Below are 13,085 nucleotides of genomic sequence, written 5' to 3' on the forward strand. Positions count from 1 at the left end.
GATGGATGTGCAGGTACAGTTACAGGTACTGATGGAGGTAAAGACATAGGTACAGGTGTAAATACAGACATGATTACAACCATGGGTATAGATATACACACAGATGTGTGGATATATACGTAAATATAGATATTTGGAATTTTCAATGCAGGCTTTCTGTAGGGCAGCCAATTATTCGATTGGGTATCTGACTGTGTAAAGCCTGTTCTTTTTCCAGCCAATGGCTCCGTGACTTACAAAGCGAGAAAATCTGCATTTGTTGGACAGTCCTCCATGCCATTCATTCAGTGTGTGCAGCTCCTTCCCTGCAAGACTGGTTTGTTCTTGCCTCCCCTTTGCCCTCCTTGGGGTTGCTTTCTGTGATTGGATCTACAAGTGACGGTGACAATATATTGAAGCTAGTTGTATCCTAAGCATTGGTCTACTTTTCAGACTTCTTTTGTGCTTGTGTTTGCCCCTCACATTTTCGGTTTGGAGCATAGTCCAACTTATTGTCAGCCAGCCATTCATATGAAGCACAGTTTACAGTGGGGATGATTTAGAAACAGCATGGAGATGTGATAGCGGGAATTTTAAAATACATGATAGTAGATTTCAAGATAATATGATACTATTTGGGAAGAAAATCTCAATAGGCAAGAAAAATACTTGGGAGGATAGTCACTAACACATAATCAGTAAGTCTTGGATTATCAGTTATTTTAATATTATCCATTTTGCTTATTTCTGTAGTTCTCATGTTTTTGGTTATAAGCTTAACATTGCTTTTATAATGGACAAAGATAGTATTATAAATTAATATATATATAAAATGATAAAAATAATAAAAGGAAGAGATTATGATTTTATCTTCTTCCCCTCCCCACTACACCTTGAATTTAAGAGTCCATCCATCAGTTATGCCAGCTCTATTCGTTCATCAGTTCTCACATTAAAAAAAAATAGTGCTAGATGGTACAATTAAATGACAACTCTGCTCACGGAAGTGACAGAAAGTCCATCTACATAGATAATTGATTTAGTCGTAAAGACTATCTGGAATTCCTATTTAGGGAGAAGGGAATATTTAAGTGTATGTGGCCGTAAGAAAATGTCTCCCTTTGCTTTTTACGTAAGATGTATGGTGACTTGTCATGCTCAGGAAGTGTTTTGAAGTGGATAATGGCTCTTTTCCTGATATTTGGAGTCACGTGGCTTAATCCTCTTTTGAAAGCCTTCCTTTGAAGATAAACATAGGCATTGGTTTTCACTTAATTCTCCTTCCCTAAAATCCTTTTCTGTTCTAAAATTCTACAGTTCCATAATAAGTGTGGATAAGCAGCAGTTAACAAATGGGAAAATGAGCCATTTTATTTTTGTCCTACACATAAAACCGAACCCATGGAATCTGGCCCCAAGGTGGGACCTAGGTTATTTGTCCAAGCTGTAGGATGCCCCAGAATAAAGCAGCGTACTATGTACGAACCATAATGGTGGGTCCCCAGATCACTTTGATGGCCCTGGCGGATAATAACAGCAAAGTCCACTTAAATCAGCTTAAATATTTGGGAATTATAGATGATCACAGGTATGATGGGTTTCATCCAGTGACTCTGCATCTTTTTCCTGCCATTTTTGCACTTTATGTTCCTCTAAGCATCTCTAAGCCAGTGTTGAGAGAACCCATGGCAGTCGAGATTAAGACTGACAATGTTTAGGCCAGTGGTTCCCAACTTGGGGTAACCCCCTCCCCACCACCAAGGGACAGCTGGCAATGTCTGGAGACATTTTTGTTTGTCACAACTGAAGAGCTGCTACTGGCATCTAGGGGATAGAACCCCGAGTCACTGCTAAACATCCTGCAGTGCACAGGATGGTCTCCTACAACAGAGAATGACCTGATCCAAAATGTCAGTAGTGCTGTGGTGGAGAAACCCTGGCATACAGGAAGAAAATGTTTCCTTTTCCTGCATCTTTTGCTTACATTCAAACAAACATTTTGCAGAAGCTCCCAGCCACCTTTCCTTCACATGCCTCTTGCCACCATAAGGAAGGCTGATGGCTTTAGGTCTGGGTTCCAGAATCAGTCATGGGCAAGAGGGACAGTATCTCCAAGATCAGCTCACTCATCCCCAAAATACATGGGAATGGCCACTCTATACACTGCCCATGTGAACAATAAATGCGTATCATATTTGGTACTATCTCATTATGAGCAAGAAAATGTAATTCAGGCATCAAGAATCCTGTGAACTGCTGAAGCATAAACACATTCTCCATAGCAATTCAAATTCTCGTGGGGTTTGGGGAAGTTCCTCTGCACCTGTATTTTTTTTCTGGGTCATCTGCATTAATGCCTTTTTAGAAAAAGATGACTAGAAGTGACTCATTGACAATCCAAAGATTTTTTTCAAGAAATTGTCTCTACCGAGAAGTGACTGTTTTAGAGACGGTTTTGCAAAACCAGTCTCTATACTGAGTCATTTAGCAATTTTATTATTTTTAGTTTTTAAAAAGTTTTATTGATGTAAGTAATCTCCCAGATACCTAATGTGGGGTTCAAGCTCATGACTCCAAGGTCAAAAGTCGGAAGCTCTTCCGACTGAGCCAGCCAGGTGCCCCAGCAATTTTATTATTAATTGAGGTGAGAGACAATGTTGGCTTGGACTAGGGTGGAACAGTGGAAATGAGAAGGGGTCAGATTTGGGCATGCTTTGAAGATAGAGCCAATAGGCTTTACTAATGGATTGGCCGTGAGGTATGATATGGAGTCAAAGGGAATAGAGAGTCAAGATTTTGGCCTGAGTCACTGGAAGGATGAACTTGCCATTGACCTAGCTAGGGAAGACCAGAGAGGAACAGGTTGGGAGGAAGTTGAAGAACTCAGAAATTCAGGAAAAAACAGCCACTTTTGTCATTTGAGCAAGCCAGGAAGCTCTTCCTGCATTCAGTTTTCATTTTCTTAACACTGTCCTCTTATAGCCTAAAAAATAGTCAAGTTACGGCTTACGATTCTTTTTATCTGGCCAAATGGTTCATCCTTCCCTTCCAAGGTGAGAAATGTCTGTTTCTTTCTTTCCATGTGTATATGCAGGCTATAAAAGATATTTACCAGAGGTAACTTAATTTACCAAAAAAGGTTACTGATAATCTGCATTTATGGGCACTTAGGGAGCTTAATTATATCAATTAATTAGGGAGCTTATTAATATCAATTAATAGTGTATGTTTTTCCTGTAGGTAAAACATTGTCTTGGATTTCTCAGAATTAAACCACACATTTAAAGAGTGGACACTGGATCTCTGTTGTCTATTTTTCTAAAACAATATATACAGTCTAGATAGAGTAGTGGCTCTCAAATTTTATTTGCATAACAATTTCCTGGAAAGTTTCTTAAAAATGCAGATTCCTGAGCCCCGGAAGGCGTATTGTGGTCAGTTCAGGACTGAACTCCAGCTGGTCCATGGCATCCATTACACATCATTATCTAATTAAAGGGACCAGGAACCACAAGCTTTCCAGGAGCCCACACAAATGTCTGCAAGCTGAAAAGGAAATTATTGGCTCCCAAGGCAATTATGCAAATGCTTACCTACATATCTAAAAACACAGTATGCATCCATTTCATTGTCCATATTTGTAGACAATCTTGTCTCATGTGAAAGCCACTTATACATTTTTCCCTCTTAGCGAGTGTTCCTGAAAGGGTACACTGATGTCCTAAAAATCACAGCCAAACAAGAATTCTAGGAGTTACTCGTTGCCAAATCATCTCAAGATCAAAATCAGAAAAATTATTTAGAAAACTAGGTGATAGGCTTCAAAAGCAAGTGTTAAATTAACACAGAGTCCTTGGGACTCTACTTTTGATAAAGAAGTTTCCTCAGGGGAATCTGATTCTGATCCTGCACTCACACTTGGAGAACCTGTCTAGCTGGGTGTTTCATTTCCCCAAAGCATGCTTGCCTGCAGCCAATCATTTATCAGATTCTCTCAGCATCTACTATGCACAGGCATGATGCTGGATGCTAGAAATGCAGTGGTAAACAATATTTATCACTGTGCAACTTCCAGGCCAGTGACTGTCAGTAGACACATGGACAACACTGTCAGTAGACACATGGACAACATACGAAAGCAAATACAAGCTTAGATAAACGCTGAGAAGAAAACCAGCAGGGTGTTGACATAGAGAAGCCAGGAGACATTGACTTCAGACGGGGAAGGCCAGGGAAGGCTTTTCTTAGGGAGTGAGATTACAGAATAAAGAAGGAGGAGCCAGCCCTGGGAAGAGCAGGGAACCACATGGGCAAAGATCCCTACACTGGGCCGAGCTCACCTTGTCCAAGAGCGTCAGGAGCACAGGAGGAAAGAGGCGAAGAGGAAGTAGGCCCAGACCCTTTGGCACAGGCAATTCCTACGCAGATGGATTTTACTCCAGGTGTGACGGAAGCAAAGTACCGGTCTCGGCTTGCTTGTCTGTTATTCCAGAAAGCTTGGGTGTGCATGGTATGTGTGTGGCAGTGCTGCGCTCTGGAGTGTGAACTCTAGCTTTGCCTCTTGGAAGCGGTGTGACCTTGGCCATGGCCCAACGTCCTTGTGCTCACCTGCGGAGGGGAAGTAACCAGACTACCTACCGCGAGAGGCAGGTTAGCACATCTCATGAGTACGGGAGCAGCACCCCGCACATCGTGGTCACGGAGACATGTGTCACTGATCATTCCGGTCTCCCCCAGGGGCAAGGACAAGGACAAGGGCAAGAGCAGACATGGCTAGGTTGGGTCGGAGGCTTCCATTCGTTCAGGAGAAACACGACGGAGGCCGGAGGTGGGGTGATGAGAGCCGAGCTGGAGAGGGGGGCTCCGATTCCCAATTTGTTTGGGGGCAGACTTGACAGAACCTGGGGGTGGATTAAATGTGGGACATGAGGTGAAGGCAAGAATCAAGAAAAGCTGTTTGGTTTCTGGCTCGACGAACTGGGTGCATAAAAATCACCGTCATCAATCATCATCAATAGCAGCAGCAGCAACATTTATTGAGCGGGTGTGCGTGCCAGGCACGGAGATAAATGCTTTATAAACACCTCTTAAGATGTAGGAGGCTTAGGCACAAAGACATTTGCCAGAAGGGAAAGTCAAGAGTTCAGCATTGGCTAAGTGAAGTCTGAGATGACCCCAAGATACCAGCTGGAAGGGTCAAGAAGGCGGTTGGATAGCTGACCCTATAAAACTCAGAGATGACTGGTTTGGAGATAATATTCACGAGTCATGAACTTTGCAACGGAATTCACCGCAGTGTTCTTTTATATAATGATTTGGGCTGTTACGATACTATTTTATTTCTTTTGGCCTAAGCCTTTTTTGAGTTCAAGACTTGCTTCCTAACAACCTTCATATCGGTTGATTTTTCAGTCGATTCTCCATAGTGTAAGATCGAGTCTCGCGTGAACATTTCTGACTCTGAAACAGCACTCTCCTGACTCAACTTGCCTAAACTGAAGTTCATGTTCCCCGTGAACCATTTCTGGATTAAAATTCAAAGCAACTTTAGTTCAAGTTCTGGTCTGAAGTCGACAGAGTCGTATTAATTCATATGGGTATAGAAAATCATGTATTTACAGTGTTTCAATTGACATTTAAATTGACATTTGAACAGTTTTTCCAATCCCACACAGTTAGTGGCATAAGGTCTTGAGAAAGCATGAAACATTTGTTTATCAGCCTCATATTTCGTCAGGCTTGCCAAACACAGTTCATTTTCCATAGAAATTCACGAACCTGAGCAGTGGCCAAATTGTCAGAGTCGCTGAATGCAAGCCAGTGAATAAAATTGTTAAACCCTTTGATTTCCCCCCACTTTTTTCCCTTAAAAAGTAACATAGCGTGTGCCTCTGAGTTTTATTATTTGACATCTATTACCCACAGCACCCAAGTGTGTTTGAGGAAAAACCCTGTATGAACATTCCAGCACAGAGTGAACAGAGGCAGGGGCTTTTGGGAACATTCATTTGCAGCCTTGGTTATCCTCCAGTGGGAGAGACTATTCCTTCATAGTTCCACTGACAGCCTTCTGAGGGCAATGGTACCAACTTGTAAAAAAAAAATCATTTTAAGGACTTTTAAGGGTTGAAAATTTTTAAGGCAAATTCATAATAGGCAAAAAGTACATGTTGGTGCAAAAATGTGATAAATTCCGGACACCGTGCATTGTAGCTAACTGGAGTCACTAGCAAACCTTTCTCTTAAGACTTTAGTTCTAATAGCAGAATGCACTGATTCAAGCAAAATCTGTGAGCATGGGACAGGATGGAACTAGCTATCATGAAAAAAATCATTTTCATGGGAATTGGTCTGTTGTGCCCCAAAATAGTTTGGAAAGATAAAGGATATGGAAACGAGTAATAATAATCATGAATATTAATAATTAGAATGTGTCAGTGCCTTGGATGTAGCTCTCTTAGTGGATGATAAAATTATATAAAAATGTTGGATTTTTTTTAACTCAGTGACCACTGTGGTATTCTCTTCTCTGAATTGCTTCCTTCATTGGCCTCACCTGCTAATTTCATTTTTACTTATTTTTACAAGATTTTATTTATTTGACAGAGAGCACAGCAGGGGGAGCAGCAGGCAGAGGGAGAGGGAGAAGCAGGCTCCCCGAGGAGCAAGGAGCCTGATGTGGGACTCGATCTCAGGACCCTGGGATTATGACCTGAGCCGAAGGCAGACACTTAACCGATTGAGCCACCCAGGTGCCCTCATTTTTACTTGGGATAGTGAAAATGCACAGTAGCCCCTAGAGGCAACAGCCTTATTTTAAAATTGCTAAAAAAATAAAAATCCCTCCCTTCAAAAAAGGTGAAGGGTAACAATTCCTGAGTTTCATCTGTGAGAAAGACACTGAGCCATGAGGCCCACTATGCTTACATCATATAGAATCTACTTGGGGAGGGCAGCCACATGGGATATAAAGGCAACTGTCAGCTCAAAAGGACCCTCACAAACGGGAACCAGGGGCATTCTGGAAAGGGAGCCGCCACTCGGGAGTGAAGGTGTCAGGGAGGAGTGGGGTTAAGTTGTGAAGCTGGAACAAGATTCTTGTCATCAGGGACCTGGAAATGAAGTTGAGAAGGGTCCTGATGTGTAGGGGCCAGTGTTTGTTGCTCCCTGCTTCATGGAAGCCCTCTCTCTCCATGGCCCCTGCCACATCCACATCGGTGAATGGTAGGAGTGATGGTGACCTCAGAAGGGCCCAGGGTAACTGGGGAAGGGTTGTGACAAGGGAATAAGAACTAGCATTTCATTTTTAACATAACGGTTTTGTTGAGATATAATTCACATGACATACAATTCACTCATTTAAAGTGTATAATTTAATGGTATTTTCATAGAGTTGTACAACCATCACCACAATCAATTTTAGGACAGTTTCATCACCCCCCAAAGAAACCTCACACCCCTTAGTCATTACTGCTTGTGATCTTTCCATCTCCCTCAACCCTTGGCAACCACTTATCTTTTGCCACATTATGGATTTGCCAATTCATGGAATCACACAATATGTGGCCTTTTGTGACTGCTTGCTTTCACTTAGCATACTGTTTTCAAGGGTCATCCATGTTGTAACGTGTACCAGGACTTCATTCCTTTTTGTGGCTGAATAATATTCCATCGTATGGACTTGCCACATTTTGTTTAGCATTCATCAATTGATGGACATTTGGGTTATTTCCACCCACTGGCCATCATGAATAATGCTGTTGTGAGCAAGTTTGTGGACAAGTTTTGTGTGAACATATATTCTTCAGTTCTTTCAGGGATATAGGTAGGTGTGGGATTGCTGGATCATATGGTAACTCTGGTTTTAATATTTTGAGAAAGTGCCAAACTGTGCTTTATGCTCTCACCCACAATGTATGAGAGTTCTAATTTCTCTACGCTCTTGCCAACATTTCTTTTACCCATCTTAGTGAGTGTGATGTGGTATTTCTTTTTCTTTTTCTTTTTCTTTTTTGTGATGTGGTATCTCGTCGTGGTTTTGATTTGCGTGTCCCTGATGGCTGATGATGTCAAGAATTTTTTTTTTTAGAGAGAGAGAGAGGTGGGGGTGGGGCAGAAGGAGAGGGAGAGAGAATCCCAAGCAGGCTCCATGCCCGGTGTGGCGACTGATGCCGGGCCCGATCTCATGACCCTGAGATCACCACCCCAGGCAAAATCAAGAGTCCGATGCCCAACCGACTGAGCCACCTAGGTGCTTCTCAAGAATCTCTCCGTATGCTTATTGGCCATTTGTAAATGATCTTCAGAGAAGTGTCTATTCAGGGACTTTTCCCACTTTTAAATCAGGTTGTCTTTTTTATTGCAGAATTGTGAGAGTCCTGTAGCTACCTGGTTACGAGTCCTTTGTCACATATGTGAGTTGACATTTCATTTAACTGAGGTGTCCTCCCCAGCATGCCTGTTGCATCTCTACCCCTCACTGTAAACTGACGGAGGTCTATGGAACCATTTACCTCCGCTTCGTGACTCCCAGATTCCTCCCCCCGTGAGTGCTCGGTGCCTCTCTGCCTTGTGTGCTGAAGGAGGCCTTTCAGAGCTGACAGCTCCCCAGGGTGTCTGACTCAGAGGATCACAGTGACCCCAGGCCTTCTCCCTCCCAGGGCCTCTAGCTGTGCATTCCAGCCGGGGAGCCTGCCTGCCTGCCTCCTCTGGCTCCGTAGGCAGGATCCCCGTCTCCGGCTCCCTCTCTTTTCCCACACTGGCCGGGGGCTCTGTGTGGAGAGCATGGGGGGTCACTTCTGCCTGGAGCTGCTGCTACTGCTGCGGTGTAGGGACCCTGGAGAGGTAAGGAGATACGGTGCGCGCGTCTCGGGCTTGGGGCCTCGTAGCTCCTGCTCTGGGCGAGGCAGCTGTGAAGGACCCCACGGGGCTCCCGCCCCTGGAGCAGAGTCGGGGGGAGGTGGACACAGGCAGGAGGGAGTGAGGGAAGCAATAGCTTTGGAGGGATTCGCTCGGCTTGGTCCAGCACTTGAGCCTCTTTCAACTTCAAAGTTCACATGGTTCAAATGACACTTGCGATGTCTCTGCCTGTTGCTTTAGGAGAAGGTTCAGAGCCTTCGAGCCAGGGTGACTGGAATGTTACATATCGTTGCCAAGACACTCATGTTTTTATTGCAAGCTTAGAGCAAATCTCAGTGAGGACCCGCTATTTCTTCTGCACCTTTCCTTTTGGCTATTTTTTTTTCAGTATTTTTAAATTGGTGCACTTGGACTCTGCGTACTGACGTATGCTGTCATGGCAAGGGGTCTTAGCAGCCTTCTGGTGCAGTGGTTTTCTGTGACAGGTCAGGAAACCAAGGGTGAGCGTGGATCTGCTATGGCAGGGCCAGCTGGCTAGTCCGTGATGGAAATGAGACTAAACATCACTGCCTTGCAGCCTCTCTCTGGGTCTGGTTTATTGGGTACCGTATGATGATGGACATTGGGACAAGGGCAAACGTTGCTCTTCCCCTCACTGTGATAAAGGAGCAGGATTCTAGGACATTGACAAGCAATATGGGTCCTAATGTGAAACCACAGAATGTGGCCGGACCCCTCCCTTGTGGCCACTCCATACAGCGAAGATGGATGGCCGTTTTAGAAAGTCTGAGAGCCTTGGTTCTGCTGCTGACAGCCTCTGGTACACATCTTATTTCTTTATGCTTCCGATTTTTCATGATTTCTGGGAAGGAACCTCAAACTCCATCTTTTCTTATTATTACCTTAGAAATTTACCAAAGTGTTTACAGAGCTTAGGTCCTTGCTGGTTTCAGATAGGTCCAAGTACAAGTTTCTTTGAATCTTTCCTAAAGGAACAGACAGTGTCACATTAAACATTACTTGGTGAGTTAAAAAAAAAAAAAGTAAAATCGCAAACTTTCCCACAGATTGGCAATCTATTACCTTAGATGGCGTGCACGTGCCACTATATGTATAAAGTGATTTAAATATGTATTAATCATTTGAAAAATTTTTTAAAAACCAAGTTGCTTTTCGAGAAAAAATACCGCTCTAAATCACCATCATTTGCAATCTGTTGAATGATTCCATTTTGAAGGAGGGCAAAGAATATTGTGATTCTGATTATTTACAGTAATAGCAACTAGAAGATAAACCAGCTCAGGCTGCAGTGATTGCAGGTTCTTGCATACCTATCGCTGCTCCTCAGGAACATTTGTGTTCTACTTGTGGGAAAATGAGCCACAGAGGCAGCAAACTCCCCTTTGCTTTCCAACTGTCTTTGTAAATCCCACTGATAGGAGCTGCACATTTAAGTGCTTTTGAAATCCACCACTGTCTTTAAAAAGAAGTAGATTTTGAAGTGGTTCTGTTGTGCCCATCTTCAGATTAAGAGAAAAATCACCTGTGGAGAAACCAGGTTGCGCCCAAGTTCCACGTCCAGGGTGCAAATGGGCTTTGGTCAATGTCGGGAGCCTCTGTTCCTGCACGCAGCCATGCACGGTCGTGAGCATCTCCTTGGACCCGGGTCCCTGCGGAAGGAGCCGGTTAGGACAGCCACCTCGACAGCTAACATTTGTGGAAGCTGCGATGCAGGAAGCTCCTGAGATATTTGAATCCTTTCATATATTGTGATCTGGGCGTCAGGGGCCAGGTAGAGGGAGTGCGCCAACCCATGAGTTCTGAGTCAGTGTCCTGCAGGCCATATGGCAGCAGGCCTCCTATTGTGGCCCCTCGGGGTGGCGAGCTGCAGGGTGTCACTGGAGATGGGCCCCGCGGGTGGGCTACTTCGTGGACCCACCTTTTCTAACAAGACATCATTACTTCCCGCTGTAGCTTTCTCTGCATGAATCAGAAAGACAGCACCTTGCGGTTCCTGCCAGGGCTGGACGTGGTTGGGTGGTTTTCAGTCCATCATTTGGAGCCAAGGACGGAGTGAGGGCCGCTGGTGCTCGGGTGTGCATCTGCAGCTGGGATGGGTGGATGTGTCCTGTTGCCGAGGCAGTGCCCCCCTGGTGTGCTGATACTTGCCCATGTTTCCAGAGATTCCTTCCCCGCCTGCGGCGGATGACCGGAGTGGCACAGAAGTTACTGGACTGAGGCTTCTTTAGCTTTCTTTACCACTAGCTCCTAAGCACGTCCTCGGGAAGTCAAATGGGCAGGAAAAATTAAGTGACAAAGGAGAGGAGCTTCAGGACTCCCATCATTGAGCTGAATTCACATGTACTGCTAGAAATAGATAGAGGTTGTTTTAGTTGGGATCCTAGAGGCAGATGACAAATTAGTTTGCCTTTCAGATCACACACATCGAAAATGGGACAGGGTGTGTGTGTGTGTGTGTGTGTGTGTGTGTGTGTGTGTGTTTTAAGAAGTGCATTTCTTTTTAAAGTTTAAAATTTAGACAACTCATCTGTAAATTAGGGATAGAGACGTTTCCTCTAAAGCTTGTGAGAATTAAATGAGCGAATATATGTCACGTGCTTGGAACAACCCTGAGATATAAGAGCCCAGTAAATGTTTGATGTTACTGTTATCATTGGTTTCCTATTACAGTATGGTGGCTTTTTAATGCTAACGATGGTTCCTTGAGCAGATATTAAGCACACTGACCAGTTTCTATGTATTTTTTTCTCAATCTCCTCAAGGAAGTTACAGGCTACTGGGAAGACCAAAGTAGAAACAAGTAGTTGCTTGAAATAGAAGCGTGCCCAGCATTCCCTGGGAAAGCTCGAGGCCTGAGCACTCCAGCCCATGTGGGCCAGTAAAAGAAGGTCTCTAAATGAGCAGGCTTGAGCTGGTGCTCATTTACGACCATTCTCCTGCTGTGTGGTATGGGGGGCTGAACAGAAGAGTTTATGTCACTTAGAGGAGTGTCTTGAGTTTGGTATTTGGACAGATAGATTGTCTCGTGTCCAGAGTCTGTCAAATATTGTAGGTTGTCCAAAGTCTGTGCTCAAGCAAAGTGGGTCTCTACTTATAGCATACTGCTTCGTATTCTCCATAGCTGTCAGAGGGGTTTTTTTGGTAATGATTTTGTAATAAAAGTTTTATCATATTTATCAAAGAATACTTATGCAGAGCGATGGTTCTGAAAATCGTGAGCATTATGTCATCTTAAATCCCTGCTCACTTATTTCTCATTTTTGTGCCAAATTCAAGCGAATCCCAAAACTGGACTCTTTTCAGACAAACTAAATGAGTTCTAATTCAGTAGTTATATCAATGGCTAGTGGGCTGGTCATTTTTCGCCTCTTAATTACTGAGGCAACACAACAACTTTTAAGTAACCTCCCAAGAAACAATGAACACACTCATTTTTAAGTAACTTCTTTTTAAAAAAAAAAAGATTTTATTTATTTGTTTGGGAGGGAGAGAGAGAGACGACAAGCAGGAGGGGCAGAGGGAGAAGCAGACTCCCCACTGAGCAGGGAGCCAAACGTGGGGCTCGATCCCAGGACCCCAGGATCATGACCTGAGCCAAAGGCAGATGCTTAACCACCTGAGCCACCCAGGCATCCCTAAGCAACTTCTGAAGAAACAGATGACTATTCTAATTTCTGCAGAACGTTTTTGATTTGGAGGCACCGGCTCCCTTAATCCTGTGCAGCTCTCTGTCTCTTGCAAATTTTCTTTGACATCCGGGCCACCCCCCAAGCTGTTCCATTTTGCTGACGCAGTTGGTGCAGGAAATGCAAAGCCTACATACAGTAGGCTCATACAGAGCTCCTACATCACATTTACCAAGGTTAAGATTTGAGCTCCTGGCTCTTCTTTCTCAGCTACGTTTTAAAAATACACACAGACTTCCACATTTGTTCACCATTTCTGTATGTTAAGTTCCAAACACACAGCATGATTGAATATTGGCCTCGTTTTCTGGAGCGGTGTTCCCAACTTCAGTGGTGTCAGCATTCAAGGCTGGATCTCTGTTGTGGGGCCTGTCCTGTGCATTGTGGGATAGCAGCATATCTATGGGATGATTAGCAGCATCTCTGGTCTCCACCCACTGGGTACCAATAGTACCACCTCAACTCTCATCCCCAACCCTCATGGTGACTCCGGACATTGCCAGATGTCCTCTAGGGGGCACAGCTACCCTGGTTGAGAAC

At 44.1% G+C, this 13,085-nt stretch overlaps 1 protein-coding gene across 3 annotated transcripts in view; it reads left to right on the forward strand.

The window, feature by feature from the left end:
* The window catches only part of ARHGAP6 (Rho GTPase activating protein 6), a 481,194-nt gene that overhangs the window by 334,986 nt on the left and 133,123 nt on the right, over positions 1-13,085 (forward strand). The window contains exon 1 of one of the 3 annotated variants that reach the window (XM_077889548.1): positions 8,670-8,823. The exons of the other annotated variants lie outside the window; for them this stretch is intronic. Coding sequence (XP_077745674.1) covers positions 8,764-8,823 — 60 coding nt within the window. The 5' untranslated portion in view covers positions 8,670-8,763. Of the gene's footprint in view, positions 1-8,669; positions 8,824-13,085 lie in introns of those variants that run through there. 3 annotated transcript variants of the gene reach the window in all.

This window comes from Canis aureus, chromosome X (assembly GCF_053574225.1).
Source record: "Canis aureus isolate CA01 chromosome X, VMU_Caureus_v.1.0, whole genome shotgun sequence".
In the NCBI taxonomy this organism is placed as follows: Eukaryota; Metazoa; Chordata; class Mammalia; order Carnivora; family Canidae; genus Canis; species Canis aureus.